Below are 27204 nucleotides of genomic sequence, written 5' to 3' on the forward strand. Positions count from 1 at the left end.
TCACGTGAGCGAGCCGCGGCCTCAAAGGAGACGCCAGGAGTGGTCATGTGACCCAGCCTCGCTACTCGCAGGGATGGAGCCGGAAGAGGGGGTTCCCTTGTGGCGGCTGCAGAAGCTTCCTGCCGAGCTGGGCCTGCAGGTGAGGAGGGCGCCAGGGGCGGCTGCGCGGGGCCGGGCTCCGGGAAGGCCTGGCGTGCGGGGCAGGTCCCACCTGGATGCGTTTGCGGGGCTCGTGCCGGCTTCCCAGGGGAAGGAGGAGGAAGGGGTGTGATTTCGGGTGGCCCGCCCCCTGCGTTTCCTGGAGAGTTGAGGAGGCCGAGGCTTGGGTCGCCACTTCTGCGACCCGGCCTCCAGTGGCCTCTCCGGGCGCTTTGCACGCAGACGCCCGCCGGGCCGCGCCCGCACCTGAGTGGGGGACTGCCTGTTCTCTCCCGCAAGCGGCCGGGACCAAGTGACCCGGGCCGGGGGGTGGAGTCGCCACGTAGTCTTTGAAAACTTACAACCTGGACGGGTTGGTTTGCAACCTCTCGTTCCCTATTGAACACACATTAAAGTTTCGGCTCTTTTGCACTGTATACAAGGCCCTTTGTGATTTGGCCTCCACCACCTCTCCAGCTTTGTATGCTGTCATCTCCCAAGTTGCACCATGTGGTTTTACACTTTTATCTGCATATGCAGCTGCTTGTGACTAGAAATACCCTTCTCCTGTTTGGCCAACTACTCATCCTTTTAAGACATACTTTTCCCTCCTTCCTCTGTGCTGTTCTGTACCTTCTGTAAACTTGTATTATAACTCTTAACCTAAATTACATTTATTTATTGATATATTAGTTTTCTCTAATGGACTGAGGCTCTGATATGTAGGACCTTATCTTATTTATCCTCAGTTTCCTCATTTGTAAAATGGGGATAATAGCAAGGCTTACTTCACAGGGTTACAGTGAAGATCAGCACAGTGTTTGGTACATAATTCGGGCTTTATAAATGGTAGCTGTTATAGTTATTTTTCTTTGTATTTACATTAACTTGTTTAATAACTGGAATGAAGTGCTCATTACATATTTGTGAATTAATTTAAAAAATATATTCCAAAAGGATAGCACTCTTATTTTTCAGTTTGAGTTCTGAGTTTTGTTTTAGCATGGGGGACAGTTTGGGATAAGGTGAAATATAGGTAGAGAATTTTGAATGAATTTCAAGTTGACAATGTTGGTTAATTTATGATAAATAAGATTTCTGTTCACATAGTGCTTTAGCCAACATTTGGAAGTAGGGTCACCAGTTGCTCATCTCTGTTCCGATATGTGTGGTGTTTATAGAGGAGTTACTGCTTAAAATGGACTGGAATATGATCCAGGAGAAAAGAGTTGGAAGCCTTGCTGCTTAAATGCATTTCCAAGTTGTTTGGGTTCAAGTATGCTTCTTACAAGACACAAATATCCCTTGAGAAGGAAAACCATATTTATCATTTGCCTAGAATAGTGCTGGTATAGTAGGTACTCAGTTAATATATGTTAAAGGCATGGAACGTAGTACCGTAGTAGTAGTAGTAATAGTGATGATGATGATAATAATAAGATGAAGAAGGATAACAATGGCAAGCAGTGTTTAATGCCAGGAGTGTGCCAAGTGATCTGCATGTATTCTTCAATCCATACAACATTATAGGGGTAGATGATATCCTCGTTTTACACATGAGGAAACAGGCACAGAATGTTTAAATAACTTGGCAAAACTAGTATGTAGTGGAAATAGGATTCAGACTAGACAGTTTTGTTCCAAAATCCAGTCTTAATTACTTAGTTTAGTTATATATGTGTTAGGGTTTCCATTGCTGGCATTAAGGTAGGGTAGAGAGAAAGGAATGTAAAAAAGAAAGAAAGGCACCGAGGGCTTTTTTTGGACCAAAAGAAATAAGTGTGGGTGTTGTGGAAAACGGAGAGAAGAGGTGTGTAGATCTACAGTTAAAAGACTTTGATCTAAGAGTCATACCTTGTTTTTTCGTTATTGGTATAAATCCGATGTCTAAGGAATCCCAAGGAGAAACTTGTACACTCACCATCTTCCTTTCAGGAACGTTGGAGAAACAACAGTGTATCTATAAAATTATTTTAGCTTCTGAAGGTGGACAGTTACAGAAAGTCTGTGTGTGTGTGTGTGAGAAGCTCTAACTTTTTTTTTTTTTTTTTTGCGGTACACGGGGCTCTCACTGTTGTGGCCTCTCCCGTTGCGGAGCACAGGCTCCGGACACTCAGGCTCAGCGGCCATGGCTCACGGGCCCAGCTGCTCCGCGGCATGTGGGATCTTCCCGGACCGGGGCACGAACCCGTGTCCCCTGCATCGGCAGGCGGACTCCCAACCACTGCGCCACCAGGGAAGCCCTCTAACTTTTAATTAATAAAATAATGTTAAGGATAGTTGCTTTTCAACCTCAGCTGCTCCTGAAGGTTACATGAACTTCTCCCAACACCATTTATGTGCTACGAGGAAGATAAATCTGTTTTATAATTTTACTTATAATTACATTTATTTCTCTTTTTTCTTCTCTCTAGCTTCTTCATAAAATAATTGATGGCATTTGTGGCCGAACTTATCCTCTCTACCAGGATTATCACAGTGTTTGGGATTCAACAGAATGGATGCATGTTCTAGAAGACATTACCAACTTTTTCAAAGCTGTAGTTGGTAAAAATTTATCTGATGAAGAGGTAACTTCATTCCAAATTTATATACCTTATGATAAATAATAAATAATTTGTATTCAGTTTTTTTTATTAAGTTGGTCTTCAGGGCACTATATAAAACAAGGGCCATCATTATTAAGTGTATAATAGATAACAATAAAAACCTCATAATTTTAAGTGGAAAATCTGCAAGTTCTGGATTTTTGTAGTTTTGTTTTTGGTTGTTTGTATATTTTAAAATTGTGAAACATTTAAGTCATATAGAAGAAAACGGAAAGTTATATAACTGACACCTATATTCCCATTACCACAATTAAACAGTTGTTAAAATTTTATTTTATGTATTTCAGGTTTGTGTGTGTTTTAGAAACAAGGCATTACAGATACACATAAATATCACCCTCCCCCTAGAGATTACCACTTGTGAAGTTGTGTGCGTGTTTTGTATTCTATATTGTGTGAATATTTGCATCTTTAAGCAATATATACAATTATTTGAGCTGTTTAAATGTGTAACTTGTCAATGGTAATGTTTATTTGTAATTTTCCTGCCACACTGCGTTTTAGATTTACCAATGTTCATAAATGTAGATCTGGTTTATGTATTTTAACCCCTTGTAGTATTTGATGATAGGAATTAGTAGGGCTTATTTTTCTATCCCCCTACTGATGAATAGTTGGGTCATTGCCTCTTTCATTATTATGAATAGTGCGGACTCTCAACCACTCTCAACCACTGCGCCACCAGGGAAGCCCGAAGGTCAGAGTTTTAACATGAATTTTTAGGGGACATTAAGTGCATAGCATGGGATTGCACTGAATCTCTAGACTGTTTTGGAGAGAATTGACATCTTAACAGTACTGAGCCTTCTGATCTATGAATATGGTATAACCTTCCATTCATTTAGATTAACTTCAGTTTTGCTCTAATATTTTGTAGTTTTCAGTGTAGAGGTCTTGCAAATATTTTGTTGGATTTATTTCTAAGTAACTGATGTTTCTGATGTTCTTTAATTTTGCTCTCCAATTGCATATTGCTAGTATGTGCAAACAGTGTTGATTTTTATATACTTTGTGTCCAACAGTCTTTCTAAATTTATATATAATGGTTTATAAATTTTTTTGGATTTTTTTTATATGCAATCATTTTCTTTTTCAATTTTAATACCTTTTATTTCTTTTTTTCCCCTCTTATTGCACTGGCTTATACTTTCAGGACAGTTTTGGGGAAAAAAGAAAAGCAGTGCCTTGTTCCTGACCTTACAGAGAATGTATGTGTTCACTATTTCACAATTTAGTGTGTCAGCTGTATAATTTTATGGGTATCCGTGATTAGATTAAAGAAGCTTCCTACAATTCTTACTTTGCTGAGAATTTTTATCATTAATAGGTATTGAATTTTATCAGATGCTTTTTTCCTGAATTTATTATTTTCACCTTTATTTTGTTAATGTGATGCCTTGCATTGATTTTTGAATGTTAAGCTAACCTTACGTTGCCAAAATAAACTCAACTTGGTCATGATGTATTATCTTTTTTAATGTATCTTTTGGTTTGATTTGCCAATATTTTGTTTAGGATTTTTTCATCTATATTTGAGTGATATTGGCCCATAATTTTTTTTTCCTATAATTTTTTTTTCAGAATATAAAGTTTTATTCTGGTCTCATGGAATGAATTAGGAAGTTGTTTGTTTTGTTTTTTTTTCCTTTTTCTCTGAAAGTTTGTGCAAGATTTATTTCTTTTGTCACTTAGTACTGTGTTACCATGTTGCTTAATTTTCAGATGCTGGAATTTTTTTCAGTTATGATTTAATTACACAGTGGCTCAAAAATATAAATAGTATGGTTCCAATCCTTTGAAATCTTGTGATTTGCGACATGGCTCAGCGTATGTTTCATTTTGGGGGATGTCCCATATACACTTGAAGATAATATGTATTCTGCAATCGTAGGGTGTAGTGTTCTATGTGTAGTTAGGTTAAGCAGAAAATGTTTTTCAATGCTATATTTTTACTGATTTTTTTGTCTCTTTCTATCAGTTACTGAGAGGTTTGTTAACATCTCTAATTATGAAAGTTGATTTACCCATTTCTCTATTTCTGCCAAGTTTTGGTGCTTTATATATTTTGAAGTGGTGTTATTACGTGCACACACATTTATGATTGTTATGTATTTCTGTTGAGCAACCCTTTCGCTATCCTGCTCTATTTCTTAAAGTCTGTTTTCTGATACATTAATATAGGTGTACCAGCTTTAGTGGTTTCCAAGTGTATTCACTCTTATTCTGCTTCACTGGTCAGCCCTTTTTACTTTCTGTTTTGCAAAAATTTGTTAAAACCTCTTGTTTATTGGTTATGCATCCTCATCTTATTGTTTCATGGTTATAGAAGTTTTTTTTTTCATTTATTGATACTACTATTTTAAAGGGTATGTGAGAGTGTGACTGTTGTTTACATTTTAAACAGAAAGGCCCTAAAGATGCTCAGCATCACTAATCATGAGAGAAATGCAAATCAAAACTACCAGGAGGTATCACCTCACATTGGTCAGAATGGCCATCATCAAAAAGTCTACAAACAATAAATGCTGGAGAGGGTGTGGAGAAAAGGGAACCCTCATACACTGTTGGTAGGAATGTAAATTGATACAGCTGCTATGGAAAACAGTATGGAGGTTCCTTAAAAAAACTAAAAATAGAACTACCATATGACCAAACAATCCCACTACTGGGCATATACCCAGAGAAAACCATAATTCAAAAAAACACATGCACCCCAGTGTTCATAGCAGAACTATTTACAATAGCCAGGACATGGAAGCAACCCAAATGTCCATCAAAAGGGGAATGGGTAAAGAAGATGTGGTACATGTATACAGTGGAATATTACTCAGCCATAAAAAGGAGTGAAATTAGGTCATCTGTAGAGACGTGGATGAACCTAGAGCGTGTCATACAGAGTGAAGTAAGTCAGAAAGAGAAAAGCGAATATCGTATAATAACGCATATATGTGGAATCTAGAAAAGTGGTATAGGTGGTCTTATTTGCAAAGCAGAAATAGAGACAGAGACGTAGAAAACAATGTGTGGATACCAAGGGGGGAAGGGGTGGGGTGGGAGGAATTAGGAGACTGGCATTGACACGTATACATTATCAATACTATGTATAAAATAGACAAATGATGGGAACATACTGTATAGCACAGGGGATTCTGCCTAATGCACTGGGGTAACCTAAATGGGAGGGAAGTCCAAGAGGGACGGGATATCTCTATGTGTATGGCTGATTCATTTTGTTGTGCACTGGAGGCTAACACAACATTGTAAAGCAGCCATACTCCAATAAAAATTAAAAGAATAAACAGAAAGGCCCTTTCACTGATTTTCTAACCATCTATTTTTATTTTCATAGATATCTCAGCAGTTGGATCAGTTGAATTCATCTCATCAAGAAGCTATCATGAAATGCTTAAAAAGTAGGAAAGATGAAATCAAGCAGGCTCTGTTGGAAGAAATAGTTGATATTTCCTCTTCACAGCTACAGGATTTTGATTGGCAGTTAAAGGTGAGAATATATTTATTTATGAGTATTTATGCTTTTTATTTCATTTTTTGAATAGATTTATTTTTTTGTAATATATATCTAAAATTTCTGTATTTTTGAGAATACATTTTCCTAAAAATGTATCAAAGATAATTAAAATTACATCTTTTGTGTTAACTTGGGCATCAGTAAGTGCACTGCAGACATCTAAACCATGTATAATAAATTACAAGTATAATAAATTTAATTAAGTAAAGCTTTAAGTCATTAAAGGACTAAAAGTCATGTAGATGAAGGAATAGATATGTACTCTGTGGCTCTGGCGGATAGGACAAAGGCTAAAGTATATGATTTGTAATAAGATAGGTTTCAATTCAACCTAAGAAATAATAATTTAACCACTATACGTATCTGAAAATTATTATTTTTTTTTTTGCGGTACGCGGGCCTCTCACTGTTGTGGCCTCTCCCGTTGCGGAGCACAGGCTCCGGACACGCAGGCTCAGTGGCCATGGCTCACGGGCCCAGCCGCTCTGCGGCATGTGGGATCTTCCTGGACCGGGGCACGAACCTGCGTCCCCTGCATCGGCAGGTGGACTGTCAACACTGCGCCACCAGGGAAGCCCTGAAAATTACTTTAACCTCTTTTTGAGTTAGCACACTCCTTCTCATAGCTGGTATTCAAACATAGGCTGGGAAACCACTTGTTGGAAGTATTGAGGAAAATTATTGATGAGGCGGACAACCTGAAGGTGATGCTTTCTCAGATATTATGGGTCCTGTGTTTTGGAGAGAGGATGGAGGAGCTAGGTGAAGGTTTGTTTGGTCCTGTAGTGTATGCACCACAAGGGAGATCCTTTGAGGTTGGTTGTCAGGGAGGGAGTCCTTTACTATTGCCCAAGTAAACTTTCGCAAGTGGTAGCACTCCAAAATTCAGTTATTGTGGGGTTACTGGCTCAGATTCCAGGAAAACTGAGTTTCTCTTTGCCATCTGCCAGTGAAGCTATGATGATTGTTTCAAAAAGCTTTAGTATCGTCAACAGTTGGTTCTTCCATTTCCTCTAGACAGAAAGTAGAAGAGGTAAAAGTGTCCTATGTTTTTGTTGAGTGGCTCTGATCAAAGATGGTATCTTGATAACATTTTTCAATAGTTTAATAGAGAGTTATCTGCTCATTATTTAAGCATCTTAATTTCTGAGACTTAACGGTGTTTTTAGTTTTATCTTTGTACACGGACTTTCATCCTGTTGTTATCATTACACTTCTTTAAAATTCTGTTTCTTGATGCATTGAACCCATTCAGTACTTCCCAGCCATAACGCTGCTCTAGATTTCTACTCCTACCATAAAATCCTGACTGCTTGTCTTTTTCCCCTAAACTACTTTCTCTCTTTTCTTTTTCTATTCTTCAGATATATGCTGGTTTGGCATGGGTTTAATTTCTTTTATTCCTTCCACATTTCCCTGTACTTCATAGCAAACAGGAGTACTCTTTTTTCTAACGTGTTGTTTGTAAGCTCTGATGCATATGTAATATATTCCTTTTTAATACTACTTACTAATTAGTATTTTTCTCATTTTAAACAGCTTGCACTTTCTAGTGACAAGATTGCTACACTACAAATGCCACTTTTAAACCTTCATCTAGATGTGAAAGAAAACGGTGAAGTCAAGCCGTATTCTGTTGAAATGAGTAAAGAAGAGCTGCAGAATCTAATAAATTCCTTGGAAGCAGCTAATAAGGTATGTGTTTTAATTTTTTTGTATGGTTCAAAATATTTAATTTCTGATTGATACCATTAGAGCAATATAAGAAAAACTAATCATTTATGTTTAATATTTCTTTTGTTCCTGATATTTTATGTCAAGCACAGAAGATACTTTGATATGTTCTTCTCTAGTTTTAGATATTACATTAATTATAAATTTAATTTACATTAATAGAACATAATTTATCAAGTGGTTATTTTTTTTAAAGAATAACAGCTAAATTTGTTTTGCTCCAGTGCTCATTAATGGTAAAAAAATTTTTCTGAAGACATTTAATGATTAATAATTAATGATCTTGAAGAAAAGATTGTCTTATTTACTGGACAAATGGCAGAAAATCACCTTAAGTACCAGAGACAAAGTATGGTTTGTAGTTATTATGACAGAAATCAGCTTGAGACAAAATAGAGCTAATGAAGGACCAAAAGCTTTACATTTACAAAGGACTGGCTAAGTAACAGTAACAATTCCGAGTGTTTAATGTGAAAAGTAATATTTAGACAGTAGAAACTGCTGCCGTGAGGAAGACATAATTCCCTACGTTGCGTATGTTCCTTTTTTTGTTGCCGAGCGTCGTCTCTAGTGATCGTGTCTCAAGGATTAAAGTCAGTTATTCTTACCAACCTCTCTTGCCACTAACCCATCGTGGCTCGATCTTTTTGAAAGTCTGGTATACTTCATCTTCCCTCCATACTCTGCAGTCACTCGGCCATCGTGGTGCCTTGATGACTGGTCCACATGCCCAGTAACAAACTGGTAGCCTGGCTTGCCTTTGGATGAGGCTACAAGTCTGGAGACGTGTGTGGCAGAGCCTGGTGTAAATGTTAGATGAGTCTGAAGCATGGATCCTGGCAGACCTGTGCCTTCTGTGCATTGTACTTGTCAGTTCTCCAGCTCCTTCTTCAGAGATTTCAAAGCATCTCATTCAGCAGATACTGGCATCATTCTGGGGTAACCTGATTCCCACCCTTCCCTCCGTTTGTGTTTTAAGGTGGTCCTGCAGTTGAAATAACTGGAAGTGATGAATACCAATATTATCGGATTCCACTGCTACAACTGATACGGCAGAGTGAATACCATGTGTTAGGAAACCTGTGATATACTCTTATGGCCTGCTGAGAAAGCAGCAGTGTTGAGATTACAAAGACAACAATTTATCAACTTCCCTAAAGAACAGGAAATTATATGGTTGACAAGAAATGCATAAAAACATGAAAGATGAAAAGGCTATAATAGCAGTTTATATTTTCATAATGACTGTTTTGCTTCATTTATTACATATTTGAGAAACCTTTACAGATATACAGTTTTATTGAAAGCTAAAAGTAGGCTCTAAAGTAATGGAAACTTACAAGCACAAATATACTTGAATATTGCTTAAAGAACTATGTGACTAGCAAGGATGTTTATTATGGTTATATATGGTTAATTTGTGATATTTTAAAAAAATAACTTTTAAAGAATGTATAAGCTACATCTGTAACTCAGGAGATCCCATGTTTTTCTCGTATTTCAAAGGAAAGTTTATAAAATGTAAAATTTCTTAGAGAAGTGCTCCAGACATGAAAAAACACTAAATCTGTGTGAACAATTTTGAGTTTTGAATAATAGAAACTAAAATCTCATATTAGAACATAGATAAAAATGAAAATAACACTGTAACTTCTGTATTTCTGTGTCTGATCAGGAGAGTATGCTCTGATAAAAAGAATACATGTCATTGTATAGAGTATACACTACTATCAAAATGTCAGCTAAGACTGTATATAGACCACATTTGTTGTAAACTCTTAATTTGTTACAAACTCTTACTGAAGTTTTGGATGTTAACAACTTCATTGGAAAACAGACCATTTTTAATTTCAGTTAACTTTAAAAACAAGCATTTTGAGCAAATAAAAAATATTTTATTTTTATATATTGCTTTATTTCGGATGACTTTCTACATAACTCAATAACACATCATTGGTACCTGATTTTTGCAAGATTTATAATTCATTAGAGCATCAGATTATTATTCGAGGTGTCCAGAGCATTCCCTCTTATTCTCATCATACAGATGAGGGTAGGCTTAGTGAGATTAACAAAAGTGAGTGCAGTTCGGACGGTGCTACTCAAAACGTGTCTGTAGGCTAATGCCACTCTATGAACTGTTTGTTACAGCTTGGTGATTAGATGTGGAGCTTGTGCCACAATGTTCATCAATATACTTCTTTCTTCACTGAGAAATTTTGGCCAGGGAAAAAAAAAATCAGCTGAACTAACCAGCGTGCTTTGGGAGGTAGTTGTTTTACCTTCTTGTGCAAATTCCTTATGTCGTTGTGGACCAGTAACAGTTTGTAGGCGAGCACTTGCAATAATACTGATATAGGGTCCTTCAGAATTTCAACCCTCCACAAAGTCCTTCCTTTGAGAAGGGGAAAACCTTACTCTGCTTAGTCCTTCTCTCACTACGTTATTCATTACCATATGTAAATGCTTTATTGAAATCTGACTGATATAGACTGCACATATTTAAAGTGGGCAGTCTGATCAGTTTTGACGTCTGCACACCCATGAAAGCGTCACCTCAAGGTGGTGAACAACCAGTCACTCCTGAAAGTGTCGTCCTACTCCTTTGTAATCCTTACTCCTGCGCCCTTTACCCCCAGACGACCACTGAGCTGCGTCCTGCCATTATAGATGAGTTCCCGTTTTCCAGAGTTTAATATAAATGGAATCATACAGTATGTTCTTTTTTTGTGTGATCTGGCTTCTTTCAGTATTATTTTAAGTTCATCCATGATACTGCATATATCAGTGGTTCATTCCTTTTTATTGTTGAGAAGTATTCTGTTGTAGAATTCCACCATCATTTGTTTATCTGTTCACCTGTTAATGGATGTTTTGGTGGTTAACAGTTTTTGGCTGTTACAATACACAGAATGCTATGAACATTCTTGTATGTGTCTTTGTATGGACATATGCTTTCTTTTGGAAGTAAATACTTAGGAGTGAAATGGCTGGATCATGTGGTAGGTGTATGTTTATCTTTTCACTGCCAAACTGTATTCCAAAGTGATTTTTACATTTTACATTCCATACCACAGTCTATGAGAGTTCCACCTCCACCACCTCGCTAACACTTGGTATGGTCAGTCTTTCTAATTTCAGCTGTTCTTAGGTGTGTTGTGGTGTCTCATTGTTGTTTTAATAATATTCATTTCCCTAATGATGTTGAGTATCTTTTCATGTGCTTATTTGCTGTCTGTACATCTTCTTTGGTGAAGTGTCCAGATCAGTTTCCCATTTTTAAATTGGATCGTTTTCTTCCGAGTTTTGGGAATTCTTTATATAGCCTGGATACAAGTCTTTATCACATATATGCCTTGAAGGTATTTAAATATTCTCTCCTAATTTGTGGCTTATCTTTTTTTTTCTTTTTCTTTTTTTTGTAAATAGCTTATTTTTTTAGAACAGTTTTGGATGTAAAGAAAAATGAAGCAGATAGTACAAAGAGATCTCATATACCCCACATCCAGTTTCCACTGTTACTAACATATTAGTATGGTCCATTTGTTATAATTGATGAACTAATATCAATACATTATTATTAACTAAATTCCATAGTTTATTTAGATTTCCTAAGTTTTTACCTAATGTCCTTTTTCTCTTCCAGGATTCCATTTCATATTTATCATGTCTCCTTAGGCTTCTCTTGCTGTGATAATTTCCCATACCTGTTTTTGATGACCTTGATAGTTTGAGGAATATGGGTGAGATATTTTGTAGGATGCCCCTCTATTGGAATTTAATAATTTTCTCCTGTGTACACTGGGCTTGTGGGTTTGGGGCAGGAAGATCACAGAGGTAAAGTGCCATTTACATCACATCATCTCAAGGGTACAGACTCTTAACAGTATTTATGAATTGACATTGACCTTGATCACCCAGCGGAGGGAGTGTTTGTCAAGTTTCTTCACTGTAAAGTTATTCTTTATTTCTCCTTCTTCCATACTGTCCTCTTTGGAAGGAAGCCACTATGTACAACCCAGACTTAAGGAATTAGGCTCCCCCTCCTTGAGGTCCGAATAGTTACATAAATGCTTTGGAATTCTTCCACATAGATTTGTCTCTTTATTAATTAATTTAATCATTTATATAGTATGGACTCATGGGTATTTATTTTATACTTTGGGTTATAATCCAGTATTACTTATTTTATTACTTAAATTGTTTCAGCTTTGGCCATTTGGAGCTCTTCACTTGGCTCCTTTGTCCTTTGACATACCCTTGAGGTGGATTTTATTTATTTATTTTATATTCTCTCCTTAACTTCCTGGCAATACTAGATGCTCCACGCTCATCTTGTCAATTTTCTTCCCAGTCCTAGAATCAACCATTTCTCCAAGAAGCCCTGGTTCAGTTTATTGAAGAATGGTATTAGAAACCAAGCTGGGTGTGCTCATTGTTGTTTTTTTGGGCCCTCTCAGCTGACCGAACAAAGAAATCCATGCATGTAAACTAACCTGTGTATATACACATATCTATAAATACTTCTTTATATAATCATCTGTATATTAAGCTGCACATGAGTTCCTCCTGATGTCTCCAACTCTGCTTCATTACACTGGGATCATTCTAGCCTGCTACCCTCCCTTATCTGTGAATTCACATTCCAGCAGTGAGAAACCTGAATGCCCCCATTCACCATTCATTCCAGAATATATATAGCAGTCAAGGTTGTTAATCTGTACCCCTGTGTGGGAGGGGGAAATTTTCTTTTTCTTCCCAGGAAGGATTTATTTCTTTTGCCTTTAGTCTCACAGACTCCACTCATTTCCAAGTTACTTGGGTCAGTACCTCTCCTCCCCACTCCCTTCATGAGGTTGTTTTATACGTTTGTAATAGTGAGATTTTTTGCTGTAATCTGTCTTCCTTGCTGGGATCCCCCAGCTTCTTAGATTTAAATTTGCATACATTAAGGTGTATTCTTTTTGTTGAACAGTTCTGAGTTTTGACAAATGCCTAATGTCATGTTGTTGGGGGAGGTCATCGAGAGGATGTGACCAGCTGTTGACCCGTGAGCTGGACCCTGGCAATAGGAGGCTCCTTGCCCCCTCCCCTGTCCTTGGAATGTGCATTCCACTTGTTTTCTCCACTCCCACAAGCTGCCCCAAGGATCCTGCCCAGAGGTGATAATGTGGTATTGAGACTCTGGACTATATATGTGACTGAATCCAGTTAAGGCTTCTATGTAAACTTTTAAGACTTGGGTGGGTTGAGGCAGAGACCTACTTGTCTTGGTGGCCGCCCAAGGCAAGTCTTGGACGTTGCCTTTCTTGTTAAAACCACTACCTACTAATCTGGAGTGGTTCACCTCTCAAAGGGCAAGAGATCCTTGCCCTGCATGGGTGGGGGCTGGTTTCTGATTACACTTGGGAAACTCCCGAGGTTGTGAACTAACACATGTACTGACTCCACAGAATAGTTCAACACCCTAAAAATCCCCTATGCTTTACTTAATCATCCCTCTCCATCTTCCTCAGAACCCCAGACAACTAGTGATTTTTCTTAATGTCATTATAGCTTTCCCTTTTCCGGAATGTCGTGTAGTTGGGATCATGTAGTGTGTAGTCTTTTCAGACTGGCTTCTTTCACTTATCAGTATGCTTTTCTTCCAGGTCTTTTTGCCTTAATAACTCATTTCTGTTTTCTCTCTGAGAAGTATTTCATTGTGTAGGTGTACCACCGTTTATATTCACTTGTTGAAGGAAATAGGTTCTTTTCATTTTGGGGGCAATTATGAATAAAGCTGTTGTAACCATGCACAGGCAAGTTCTTATGTGGACATAAGTTTTGAAACTAACTGAACAATACCTAGGAATGTGATTGTTGGATCGTTTTGCACAACTGTGTTTTTTTAAAAAATAAATTTGTTTTATTTATTTATTTTTGGCTGTGTTGGGTGTTCGTTGCTTCGCGTGGACTTTCTCTGGTTGTGGAGAGCGGGGGCTGCTCTTTGTTGTGGTGCGCGGGCTTCTCACTGTGGAGGCTTCTTTTGGTGCAGAGCACGAGCTCTAGGTGCATGGGCTTCAGTAGTTGTGGCACGTGGGCTCAGTAGTTGTGGCTCACGGGCTAGAGCACAGGCTCAGTAGTTGTGGCGCATGGGCTTAGCTGCTCCGCGGCATGTGGGATCTTCCCGGACCAGGGCTCGAACCTGTGTCCCCTGCATTGGCAGGTGGATTCTCAACCACTGTGCCCCCAGGGAAGCCCCAGTTTTGCACAACTATGTTTAATGTTATAAGAAACTGTCAAACTTTTTCAAAGTGGCTATACCACTTTGCATTTCTTTCTTTTTTTAAAATTGTGGCAAAAAACAGAACATGAAATCTACTCTCTTAAATGTTTGTCTGCAGTACAGTATTGTTAACAGTATTGTTAACATGTATATACATTGTTGTGCAGCATTGAGACTCTATCCATGAACAGCAACTCCCTATTTCTCCCTCCTCCAGTCCCTGGCAATCCCCATTTTGCTTTCTGCTTCAAGAATTTGACTACTTTTGATACTTCATAAGTGGAATCACACAGCCTTTGTCCTTCTATAGCTACCATATTCCATATGCTTACCATAATGTCCTCAGGATTTCCTTCTTTTTTTTTTAAAGGCTGAATAATATTCCATTACATGTATATACCACATTTTTTTAAAATCCATTAATCTGTCAACGGACATTTAAGTTGTTTTTTTCACCTCTTGGTTATTGTGACTAATGTTGCAGTGAGCACAGGAGTGCAAATATCTCTTCGAGAGCCTGTTTCCAATTATTTATGCTAAATACCTTGAAGTGGGATTGCTGAATCACATGGTAGTTCTATTTTTAACTTTTTGAGACATCTCCACACTTTTTTCCATAGCCATGACGTCATTTTACATTCCCACCAAAAGTGCACAAGGGTTCCAATTTCTCCATATTCTTGGCTGGTACTAGTGACGACAGAGATACACAAACCCCTACCTTATGCTAGCTTCTTCTTATTTATAATCCCTATAGCAAATCCTAAAAATGCTATGTATATATTTGTTACTTTCTAATTTAAATAAAACTGGATGGCCATTTCTTTCTCCCGTTGTATAACATAGTCTTCTGGAAAGAGTAGCCAAGTGTAGGGTGTCTAAACCCCTGGTAGCTCTGCAGGCCAAGGCTCTGATGATAAAGTGCAGATTCCCAGTTATACTGCTGGATGAATGTTAAAGCCATCTCTAGGCTGGAATTTAGACTCTTATTGAAAAGCTATTCTACTAATCACCAATTAACGGATAAATGAACTTCACACCTTTTGTCTGTTCATTATTTTATTGTCAACATATTATTTGTGAAGGGAGAGAATGAGTTCAGAGTTTGGAAGTCTTCAAATTAGGAAAGACTGACAAATAGGCCAACTCTACTATTCATATTTACAGTGGAGATTTTTAAAAGAAATATGACATAATGCACCTCACAAATGGATGCTATTAAAGTCCGTTTTAGGCATCATTTTTGAATACAAGGAAACTTCATTTCTTCTTTTTTTATTCCCTAATATGTAAACACTCCATATGTTCAAATGTTTGTAAGGCATGTTATCTTAAAGAATATTAAAAAAAAAAAAATCAAAGTGGTACAGAAACAAGCTCCTGGAAGAGTGCTGGCATTTTTCTCCCAATTGTTGGATAATACTGCAAAGAATTTCTTCCAAGTAAAGGGATTTTGTTTTGTATTAAATTTTATAATAAAAGCTCCCAAATGAAAGATTCAGAATTCTAAACATTTTTAAGGATTATAAAAAGATATGCCTGAAATCTTGCATGTTTTTAAACATAGTACAAAGTAAGCTTTTTATATGTAGGCATTTTTAATAAAAAAAGTTTTATTTGTGTTTTAGGAATAAACAGGCTAACATAAATTGTACATATTTACAGCAATAAACTTCATTTCAGAAGCTGCACAACGGCTTTTGTAAGTACAGCTGATGGTTTTTGACACCAGCCTTCAAACGTGTTTTCTTTCTTTCATTTGCTGCAACATTTAAAATCTTGTAGTACTAAAGCAAAGAAAACAGCAACTTATTTTATAGCAAAGCCACACTATTAACAAAATAATGAGTAAACTACAGTCCCGTGAGTGCTAAGGTATGAGACTGTGAGTCCTGAAATCGAGAGCACAAGCATTTCTTGTGTCCATACCTGATTGCATGTAAGTTGATTTTGCATTTTACAAGAATACATGATTACTCAATGAATGATGAGTAGAAAAAAGGCCATGAAGGGTAAAAGGGTCAGTAATCAGAAGACACTGAACAGCTTCTTGGTCACTGATTCACTGCTAAACGGGAAATCTATTTCTTCTTTCATGTGTATAAATCACAGTCTCCAGGCTTCATGGATTTTGTCCACATATCATTTTTGAGACAGCAAAGGCCTAACGTCAAATACTTAAGCATGTAAAAAGGAATTAATGAAACGGTTAGGATATTTAATCAAATTCCTAACAGAAAGGGTACAAGTCAAGCATACTGTATGAAATTTTGATTTCAAATGTAAAAAGCAACTACAGAAAAGCACAAGTTTCATTAGAGAGAACAGCAGTTTCAATCAGAAAATACAGTATATACTGATACAAAATAGAAAGTTGGATTACAAAAGTAAGGAGTCTACCTTTTCTTTCTTGGCATCGGTGAAACCTGTCTCATTTCATTAAAATTTCTGTAGGTTTCTGGAAATACTCATTCTTGCCCTTGAGCTTTTTAGTCGTCTGGTAGGTATACAAAAGTATTATCTGCTTATGTAAGAAAGCAGATGCTTATGTCAAAAGAGCAAAAGAACATTAATATATTGTAATTTATGTACCTCTGTAATTAAAGGAGTTCTGCCTGCTGAAAAATAAAGAGGGGAAAAGGGGTTATTTTATTTACAAGAGCTGTGTAATGCCATTCAGGAATTAGCTAATTCACATTTAGTAGGAGGGTAATAGACAATTCAGCAAAATGATTAGTGGAGATTAAAAAACACAAGGAACAAAACACTTAACATCTTCTAACATATTTGGTGAATTTAGCATAACGGATTTTGAGAGGCAACGGAAGGTATGCATTTCTTTCTGTATACATGTAGCACCTGCTTTTGAAAGATCCAGTTATGTAGTACAGGGTGCTGTGAATTAAAATAGCAGGAGACTGGTTTGGAAAGTTCAGCTAATTTTTGGATTCAATCAAGGTTTAGGTGAGGTGGTAGCCAAAGAGATGTTCCATTGCTGGCAGGATAGTAATTTTCCCAATCTTTAGCCTAATGAGTCCTGCTTTCCCAAACCTCCTGAATCACTGTGTAAAGATCTTTGCCTCAAGTTGAGTCTCCTTGGGTAAAGACAGAGGAGTGAAATAATTATTCAGAGATGATGGACAGCCAAGAGAATTTTTCAAGCAAGCCACCCTAACCCAGATGAGTTTCTCTCAAAGAGAGTTTTATTTGTATTTATGCAGTATTAAAGTTTCCTCTTTACATTTTCATTAACCTTTTAAATGACATGACAGCATTATTTCACATTAGCCATTAGGTTCCCATCACAATGGCACAAAATGCTGCCTAGCGTTCAAAAATAAAAAACTTAAAGATGTCAAAAAAAAAAGTTTGGCCCTTGTAAACATTTATATCATTTGGAATTTCCAAAACCCTCATGCAACCTTGACTTTGTAATAATGCCACATGGTAGTTTTTAACAAGAGGGTTATTGGCCCTCTCTAAAATAAGGAGTTGAGCAACACAGTCAATGAATATATGCATATCTAATCAGGAGTATTCCATACTTAGAAGAGTAGTGGATGTTCTGAATGTGAAATTTCACTTGTGTATATGATTCTGTTTTCCACAACACTGCAGTGAGTTAGAATAATCAAGGGGCTTCCCCCAAGATGTCTCAGTGGCATTGTTGCAAAATAGAAAATAGTTCAAGCTTTATCCAGTGAGTATTTCAAAAAGATGTAGGCAACAGATTAACATGAAATTGATTCGCTTAAAAAAAAGAAAAAGCAGATACACTGCAATTCAATGTATTTGGGGAAATATCAAGTAGAAAAATATGTTATCTAGTAAAACTGGGGTGGCTGGTTGCCACTCTGAGGTAAGGCTTGCAAATGATATCTTTTATGCAAATAAGTAAATATATATAACAGGAGAACAGGGAAGTTAGCAGCTGAAAGGAGAGGGGCAGAAAAGGTATTTCTCTGTACATCTGTTTTATGCAGTCTTGAGGGACAGTTGGTGCATGTCAAAAACTGCCCATCCCCCTAAGATAGTTCTAAACCTTCTATTTACTTCTTGGCAGAAATGAAATTTGGTGTGCCATACTCTCTGGGAGGACTCTCTTAGGATTCACATTGGAGTGTTCCAATTACGCAGTGTAGTCCCAGCTTCAAGAGTAAACGCCCAGTAGAATCTAGATCCAAAGGCTTTTAACAAGGCAAACTTGGGTAAACGAGGGAAAAATGAAACTTTAAATAAAACCGTTCCTTCTTCCGTAGAGGAAAAGCAGTAGTAATTAGCATGGAAAGTCCAAGTCTGCTAGACTGGCAGACTCAAGAATGGTGGTGTTAGGATTCAGTTTGTATAGTCATAAACAATGGAAAAAATCTCAGTGACCACTCGGCACAGACCCTAACCTGGGTTCAGTTGTAACTCTAGCTGCATTTAAAAAAATCCACTTAGAGGTTGCAGACATAGGCTCAATGGGACTAAAATAACCTGGGGGAGGGTAGCAGGGACACCTGCCTCACAAGGTATTATCTATAATTCTGAAAGTAATGTCCATTATGGACATTCTCTGTTGCTACATTTAGCAACGTAGGTTATTCAGTCAGCATGTACAGATTCTCTACAATGGACAGAATAATAGATGCTTTGGGCAATGCAAAAGAATTAGAAAATGGGACATTTACCCTTAAAGACCTTACGCTTTATTTAGGGAGGCAGAGCATCTATTTGCAAAACTACTGGAAAATACACAAATGAAGTAACTATCTTTGGACAAAATGGCCACAAGAATTGAGGGTGAAGGGGAGAGGGAGAGTGAACAGAATGAGGGAAGTTTGCTCATGATGGCTTTTTGGTTGATGTTGGCTGGATTCATTAGGGAGGCGTTAGGAGGAGGCTGAGCTGGAGATAAAATGTAAAAATTCAAGCACAGCAACGAGAACATTTTGGGATGATAGGTGGCCGCTGCAGTGGAAGGGTAGGGAAAGCGTAAGGATTAGCATGCTTGAAGCTGAGTGAGGGGTACAATGAGAGATGAAGTGAGCATGAGTGATGGAGAAGACTGAAGTCAGTCATGAATAAAAGATTCATAGGGAGCCAAGATATTTTCTCCAAGGTGTTAATATTAACTTGCTAATATTTCCCATATCCTCCAGGTATGGGAATCATGAGACCTCATAATTAGCGTGACTATATAACTCGTTATCTAAATGGACAATTTTGAGTGAAATTATCTATTGATAATTACACACTGGCACTATCTCAGGGAAACTGGGGCACGCTTCAGGCTATTTAGATGTTGTACAAGCTACTCCTTCTACACTTTCCCTCAAGAGAGTAATGAAAAACTTGTGTGTGGAGGATGGAGGAAGGATGGAGAAGGATTACAAAAAAGAGCAAGTGTTTACTCGGCACAGTATCGACATACTGGGAGAGGAAATCACTCTCTTTTCTCCTACTCTCCACTCATCTTTGAACTACCCACAACCTGGATCATCAGGTTAAAAAGATTAAATCCAGGCAGTGTAGTAGAGTGGAAAAAGCTTTGCCTTTGGAGCCAAGAAAAACTGAGATTGAATACTAACTCCATCACTAACTAGTTATCAGATCTTGGGTAAATCATTTAACCTATTTGAGCCTCTATTTCTACATATTGGTTTTGTCACCTTAACTTCACAGCATTGTAGTGAAGGTCAAACCAGGAAATAATGTGTGGGAAAGTGGTTTTTGATGCCGTAGACCAATGTGTGACAGTCATCGTTGGATATCTACCCAAAAGCCATTCTTCCCTCTTTTTTTTTTTTTTTTGGTTGTACGCGGGCCCCTCACTGTTGTGGCCTCTCCCGTTACGCGCAGGCTCAGCGGCCATGGCTCACGGGCCCAGCCGCTCTGCGGCATGTGGGATCCTCCCGGACCGGGGCACGAATCCGTGTCCCCTGCATCGGCAGGCGGACCGCCAACCACCGCACCACCAGGGAAGCCCCCTTCCCTCTTTCTGTTAACATATTCCCCACGCCACCTCCTTTTTTCCCAGACACTGGGCAGCTTGGGGTTAGTGTTGTAAGCCAATCATGATAATTCCATTCCTCTTATCAGAGGCTGGTTCAGGAATGGATGTGTTATCCAACCCTGGCCAATGGGACAACAGAGAAGACTGTTGAGGGAGTTTTTTGGGAAAGATGTCCTTGCTCTTAAAAAGAAATCCAAGGCAGGGCTTTCCCTTGTTTCTTCCACTTGATATGAGTGCGTAAGTGTAGCCACTTTGCAACCATAATGGCTGCTGATAACATACAGAGTTAAGAACTGGTTAGGGAAGGGGCCTGAGTCATAATGACATCATTGTGCTATTGAAATAACCCAGTAACTGCGCTACTTCTAACTGTTATATGAGATAACATTTTGATGTTACTTTTAGTTGTATCTTTTGTTACTTGCACTTAAATGAATCCTAATTGATATACATATTAGTAAGTACTAATCTCAACTTGGTGAAAATTTGAAGACTTAGGAATGCTTCCTCTGTTTTGAAAAAAATGAAATTAAATATGAAACCATCACTAGGAAAAAAGTGTGGGAAACCAGTAATAGAAAACTATTAGCTCACTACTTTTAAGAGGAGTAATGAATACATCTGTACATAGGAAGGTTTTGTGGGGTGTGTGAGGTCAAGGGGCAGAATATTAGGATAACTCTACAAAAAAGAGACCATCTCATCCATAGAATGGCCTATGGTGGAAGGGAGGAATTTCCAGGCAGTCTCCTAACAGTTTTGAATGGTCAGGGGTTCTCAGGAGAATCATGAAAGTTTAGAGATGGAAGGTATCTTTTAAAAAAGGAAAAAAAAGTTATGAACATCTGTGTGCAGGAATCTCATTAGGGATCTTGTTCAGACACTAGGCTGCATCTTTAAAAATGTGAATAGCTAGAAATGCTGATTGCAATTTAATAAGTAAACTTTCAGTTTTGCCATAGCTGTGCCTAAAACATTTGACAGATTTAATGATTTAAGTGGGGGATAGGAGGAGGTGGGAGAAGTGGGGGCACAGAGAGTGGATAACAGACCTGGAATCTTTTCCAATAGATGGGTGGCTGCCTCTTACCTGAGAGCTCAATCATACCTGCTATTCCTCTTACAGGACACAGGACAGTGATGGCGTCTAGGATGGGAAGGAATATGGAAAGGCACTGCAATAGCGTTTCTGCTCAGATGCTGCTTAGAAGTTGGCTTTTCCACTCAGGAGGGGCATTCCATGGCCATTCCTGACTGAGTTAGAGAGAATGGTCTAAGGGATCGACATCTTTCAGATATCTGAAAATAGAGACCACGATGATTATGTTATATGAGACTCTCCAGTGCTTTTAGAGGGAAATATTGTAGTGTGGACGATTACTAAAATCATAAATTTTTTTTTTTTTTGCCACTTGCCTGAAAATTTAACTCTATGTTCTCTATATATTTTTAGAGGACTGTGAACAAGTTTTCAATTCAGTTCACTTTACACCAGATGGCTTACTCCCAAAGACATGCAACAAGGAATATAACTAAATTTGTGGGGCTGTGTTAACAGAGGCCATGAGACTCCTGTATCTTTCTGGTAATCTCCTACACAAATGAATCTCTTTAAAATTCCCTTTGAAATTTAGTACTGGAAGGGAACTTGGAGGTCATCTGGTGGAATGTCCGTAGTCACACAACTAGGCTGTGATAGTGACAGCATAAAGCCCAGGTCACAAAATCCTAATTCCAAGGTGTCTGCTGTTCACTATAATTTCCTTCTCCCCACCACACAGCTCATTTATAGTTAACTTTTTAAGGTTAAGCTGCACATTGCTTGGTATATGTTTAGAGAACTTTCTGTTCTCTAAATATAGAAATGTTGTCTGGAGGAAAAAGATGTTCCACATATTTTATAGGGGCAGTTTAGACAGTTTGCCTTATGACCTGTCCAGTTACTAACTATATTTAATGTCTGCTAGAAGGTTGAAGAGGAGTGGGTAGGGTAATGCATAGAAGTGGAAATCTGTAATAGGAATCAGATACAGAAAGGATGAATTAGGTCAGGTTCCTAGAGGACAGTCTGTAACTAATGGTGTGCTGTGTAAATGATTAGCCATTCTGGGAGGAATAATAATAGATTTTTAAATGGCATACAATTAAGACTGAAGAAGTACACAAACGAGTTTGATGAAAAAGAATTGATACAGTGTGAATTCACCACATTACAACTATAATGTAAGGAGATGGTCTTATCCTCAAACCTTAGTGTAGATAATGTAGTTTTCTTAGGTTTGAGCTTATGATTTTTATTTCCATTTCATTTTGAATTAGACTGGGAGGGAGAAGGTTTAGGTAAACGTGTATTCTGTATATAAGGGACAGAAAAGCAGAAAAGAAAAATAACCCAAGGCAGTTCAGAAGAGGCTACTGTGATTATACAGTAGCTACCTCTAACATTCTGTTAAAGGCAATAGGAGTAGGAATTTGGGGAAATTATTAAAATTCACTGTTTTTGTAGATTCAATTGAAGATATGCAGTATAAGTCCAAAGAAGCTTAAGCTTTCTGCTATCCATGAGCAAGACAGCTTATGAGGTTTAGAAATGAGAAAGGAAAAAGAAAGGGATTGATTTCATTGGGTTAAGGCATGAGTCAGGATGATGTATGGTGCCAGGAAGGAATGAACACAAAAGAGGTAATCTGTTTCACGTTGCCAAACTTGCAAAATGCATAAACATATCGTATTTGAATAGTTTTCACCTATAAAAAATTATATTGGAAAATGTTCCCCCTTCCCTGTTTTTCTTCAAAAGGAAACCCAGGGAGAAGTAGGAGCCAGACAGCAATACTGATTGCTCTTATTTATCCTTTGGCTTCTAACTGGGGCTGTTTTAAGTTAGTGAATCTGTGACCCTGTGTACTTTAGGCAAATGCATAATGTTATTTGGCCTCTCTTTTATGAAACAATTTTTATTGATTTATTTTTCTATTGTCTTCAGGAGAGAAAATGCAGGTATGAGAATGGTTTTCTTTGCCAGCTGGTTCAGAAAGATACCTCCTTTTCCCACACCGAATTCCTACTGAAGCCTTGGTGATGAGTGCTGATTGTTCCAGGGTGGACAAAGTGTCTAGGGGCCAATCAGGAATGGTTGCCAGTCCCTTGATGTACCAAGGACTTCTTGAAATAGGAAAACCAAAACAAAACAAACAACTGTTAGATCTCTTCAGTTCGAATAAGGAAATTCTTGGTTTGGAGAAATAAAAACAAACTCAAAACTATGCTTATCCTTCCAGGAACTTAGTATTTTCTGGTTTGAAGTTCTTCTATTGAAAAGGATTTCCTTTCAAATGTTTGTGAAGTTGCAGCCTCTAACAGTGGAGTTTTCTGTCAGCTTAGTTGATTTCAGTTATCTGGAAAAAGCAGGATTTAAGCAAAAGCACAATGTATTCTGGACCTAGACATTGACTTGATTAGTTCCAACAGGGCTTTTTTTCTTATTCAATTGATTGTGGACCCTACTTGGCACATTTTGGAGCCAAAATGTCTTACAGTGATGGCTCCCTGCACTCTTCCTGGCACTTAAAATGCTGGCAATGAAAGCCTTGCCTTGCTAAGTTCTTACCTGCAAGAAAGACATCGATCACTCTCAAATGTTGCTAAGAAACCAATCTATTTCCCTACTTGCTTAGAATTTCTGAATTTCTGTGGATACCATCACCCTCTCTGGGACTGCCAGTCTGCATGGAAACACATCTTATGGCATAATATCCCACCATTCCGAAGACTTTTTCAAGAATACCAGGACTTGGGAGAAATATATTTGAGAACATTTAATTGCCAGATTCTCTTTTAAGTTTAACTAGCACATACCAAACATATCTCAGGCCCCCAGTTGAAAAATACTTGTCAATACCCAGTCCATTTATACCAGTACTTCTTTTTACCCTTCAAAAACAGTGCCATGGTCACCTCTGGATCTTTCAGGCATGAATCAGCCAGTTGGTGTTATCAATGTCGTTGGCTATCTCCTCCTTTTCTCCTTCCCATCATTTGCACATTCGACTGTTTACCCTGATCAACCATCCATCCATTTCTATTAGAAAGTATTAGAAGTTCTGGGAACACTTGTGGAAGGAAAGAAGGTACAAGCTAAAGCTATTGGTGCAAATGAAGCTTTGGATTCCCTGTGGATTTTGATCACGTCTTCTATTCTTGACCCCCTCAACAGCATGGATAATTTGGTATCTGAATATATGAGTAGCCACAAGTGACTGATAAAAACGCGTCAAACTTTTCATGGCACGGTTCCAGGAGCAGCTCGTTAAGATTCCTGTCTCTGCTGGTGTGCTGTTCCTGAGCCCCAGGGGTGTGCAGACTTCTTGGTAGCTCCAGTCCCTTTCAGTGGGGTTGAGGCATGAGGCAGTGATCACAGACACCTGGCAGAATTACACAACTGTACACACACAATGTCAGAGAAAGAGCAAGAGCTAAAAAGATTCTGGTTTGGACCCAAATCACTAGTCATTTCACTTCATGAATAAAAGCGAGTGCCTTGTAAGCTTACATTATTTACAGTGCTCGTATTTTTCAAACATCCACCCAAAAGCTGAGGACCACCACACCACAGGGAACAGTTCCATGAACTATGTACAGAATTTACAAGGAAGTTTACATAATATTCTACATTCCATTAACAACTTGACTTCTGTGTTGACTGTTTGCTTTCAAGCAACAGATATTTTTGTTCGTTTTTCTGTCCTCCTCATCCCAGTAACTGCTGATGAACCAACATGAACAAATGCTTGCACATTCCTTTACCCTCCCTCCTGGGATAAATATTTGATTATATTTGTTTAGGGAAAAAAAAAAAAACAACTGTGGCACATCACCCTTTGTAAAATACTATTAAAAATTGTCCATATAAGAAATCTTGGAGCGCTTTTCCTTCTAACATTATAAATAGATCTTTTGTTTGTTTGTTTGTTTCACTTGGCAAATTTCGACTGAGCTCTTTCTGAAGTGAATATTTATAAAGCAGTCATTGATTTCAGAAAGATGGAATTTGGTCAACATCTCTGTGTATAGTACGTAATGCTTTTTAAGGAAAGCCTATCCTTGGATCCATAAAGCAAACTTTATTCTCTGCACCACATTTTCTCTTTGCATTTTCAAGTTCCTTCACTGATTGTAACGGACAGTAAAGACGGTATATGTGAAAACACTTTAGTCAGCAGAACTACCAACGAGTCTGCTGTTTCTATTTGGCAATGGAGAGGATGGGGGCAACAATCCTGGATAATTCAAGCCAAAAATATGTCTTTACCTGGGTCTTGGCCTCACAAAGCTGGTGAGTGTAATGCACATGTCACCCCTGATATCTTAAGTCAAGAAACATGACTGGTTGGAATGAGTGTGAAGTCATCATTGGCAAATAAATGATGGGATTTCTGCTGGGTCTATACAGGTTAAGTCTAAGACTCAGTCTATTTCACAGTTTATGAACTATGAACATGGGGTCCCCTGGACATGACTGTGGCATAAGAGAGTGCGTCCGTGCAGTTTTCAGCCTCTGCTGCCACTTTGTTAATACAGGAGATTATGGCTAAAAGAAAACAACCCCCAAATGGTTAAACAGTAACCCCTCTAAAATGTAGCGATCTGAATCTTTCAGGAATGGGGACCAGGTTGAGGGCACTTAAGAATGTCTAGCAATTTTTATGTTTTATGTCATCAATTTGGGCAAGACAAGGTAGAGAGGCAGAGAAGGAAGGATTATTTTCTGTGTACTGTTCAGCCTGGAACGAGATTGGGGAGGATTTGGCTAGGAGGTGTCCGGAAGAATGAAGCGAGGCCAGAGGTTATTAATTAGAAATATGGCAGCTTTTCCATTTTTCTGGCTGCCATTGCCTCTAAAACCAGAGCTATGTAACAGAATTTGTGTAGTGCTAGCTGTGACTGTCTACATCCAGGAGGGCCTACAGTGACACCATTTCGTGCCTTCAGGCTTACTAAGTTTTACATTTTACAAAGGATAAAAGATAAGAATTCAAAACGTTCTTTTTCTCTCAGAGATGCTTTACATCTAAAACTACACGCATCAAATCCTTTAGACTTTTAAGGCAAGATAATAATAAAAAAACTATGCTCAATCTTCTCCAAGAAGAATGATCTAAACAGGTAAAGAGAACTTGTTTTGTTATGGAACACAGATCAACAGAGACTTTGTTTCTGATTTAGCATTTCATCCTTAAAAACTTTTAAAAGAGTTTTGACTTATTAATTCTTGTTAGGTATCAGCCAAAAGCCTCACTTCCTGTGTTCAAAATAAACGGCTACACAGTGGTTCCTGGGTAGTCACTGGGAATATTGACCTTACTATCACTGGTGTGGCCACATTCTAGTCTATTTGGGCATTTCACGATGGAAAAGCATCTCACCCTGCCAAAGAACTAACTAAACAGAGTTTCGAAATGGATTGCTTCATCCCCAGAGGCTGGAGATTTTCTTGACCAGGGAACTGTGATTATACAACTGAAAACTTAAATGAAATTTGGTTCCCATGCCCGATTCATTTCTCATAAAACCACTGAGATAATTTTTCCAGTTAAAGCAGGGTTTTTATATTCTTACTAACATACATTAGCTATAGCATAACCATGTATTTATTTGGGGGTTCTCTTTTCCTCTTGCTTTCTAAAAGAACACCTCATAACTCTCCTTGGGTTTATCTGTAGAAATTCAGCTTCCTCTTTTCAATTAAGTTTATCATCTCTAGCAGCTGATGCTGTTGTAAACATGGGCCCTCATCACAACCTTAGGGAGAAAGCCAGATCGTCAAACAGACGCAATCATCCCTATTATTACCTCAACTCATATCACATCCATAGATGAGGTCCCAACTCGCCTTCATGACTGTTTGGCCAACTTTGGGTTTCACTCA

The 27204-nt window shown here is 38.1% G+C and overlaps 1 protein-coding gene across 2 annotated transcripts; it reads left to right on the top strand.

Moving 5' to 3' along the window:
• COMMD8 (COMM domain containing 8) lies at positions 1-26343 on the top strand. 2 transcript variants are annotated; one of them, XM_060012604.1, is made up of 5 exons: positions 1-139; positions 2553-2708; positions 6097-6249; positions 7816-7971; positions 23263-26343. In XM_060012604.1, the coding sequence occupies exons 1-5, from the start codon at positions 74-76 to the stop codon at positions 23356-23358; spliced, it is 627 nt and encodes a 208-aa protein (XP_059868587.1). In that variant the 5' UTR covers positions 1-73; the 3' UTR covers positions 23359-26343. The 2 variants fall into 2 exon arrangements, with proteins under 2 accessions (XP_059868587.1, XP_059868588.1); XM_060012605.1 differs by lacking the exon at positions 23263-26343 and adding an exon at positions 8990-9918.
• Positions 26344-27204: the final 861 nt, after the last annotated feature.

The sequence above is a fragment of the Delphinus delphis genome, chromosome 5 (assembly GCF_949987515.2).
Source record: "Delphinus delphis chromosome 5, mDelDel1.2, whole genome shotgun sequence".
Lineage (NCBI taxonomy): Eukaryota > Metazoa > Chordata > Mammalia > Artiodactyla > Delphinidae > Delphinus > Delphinus delphis.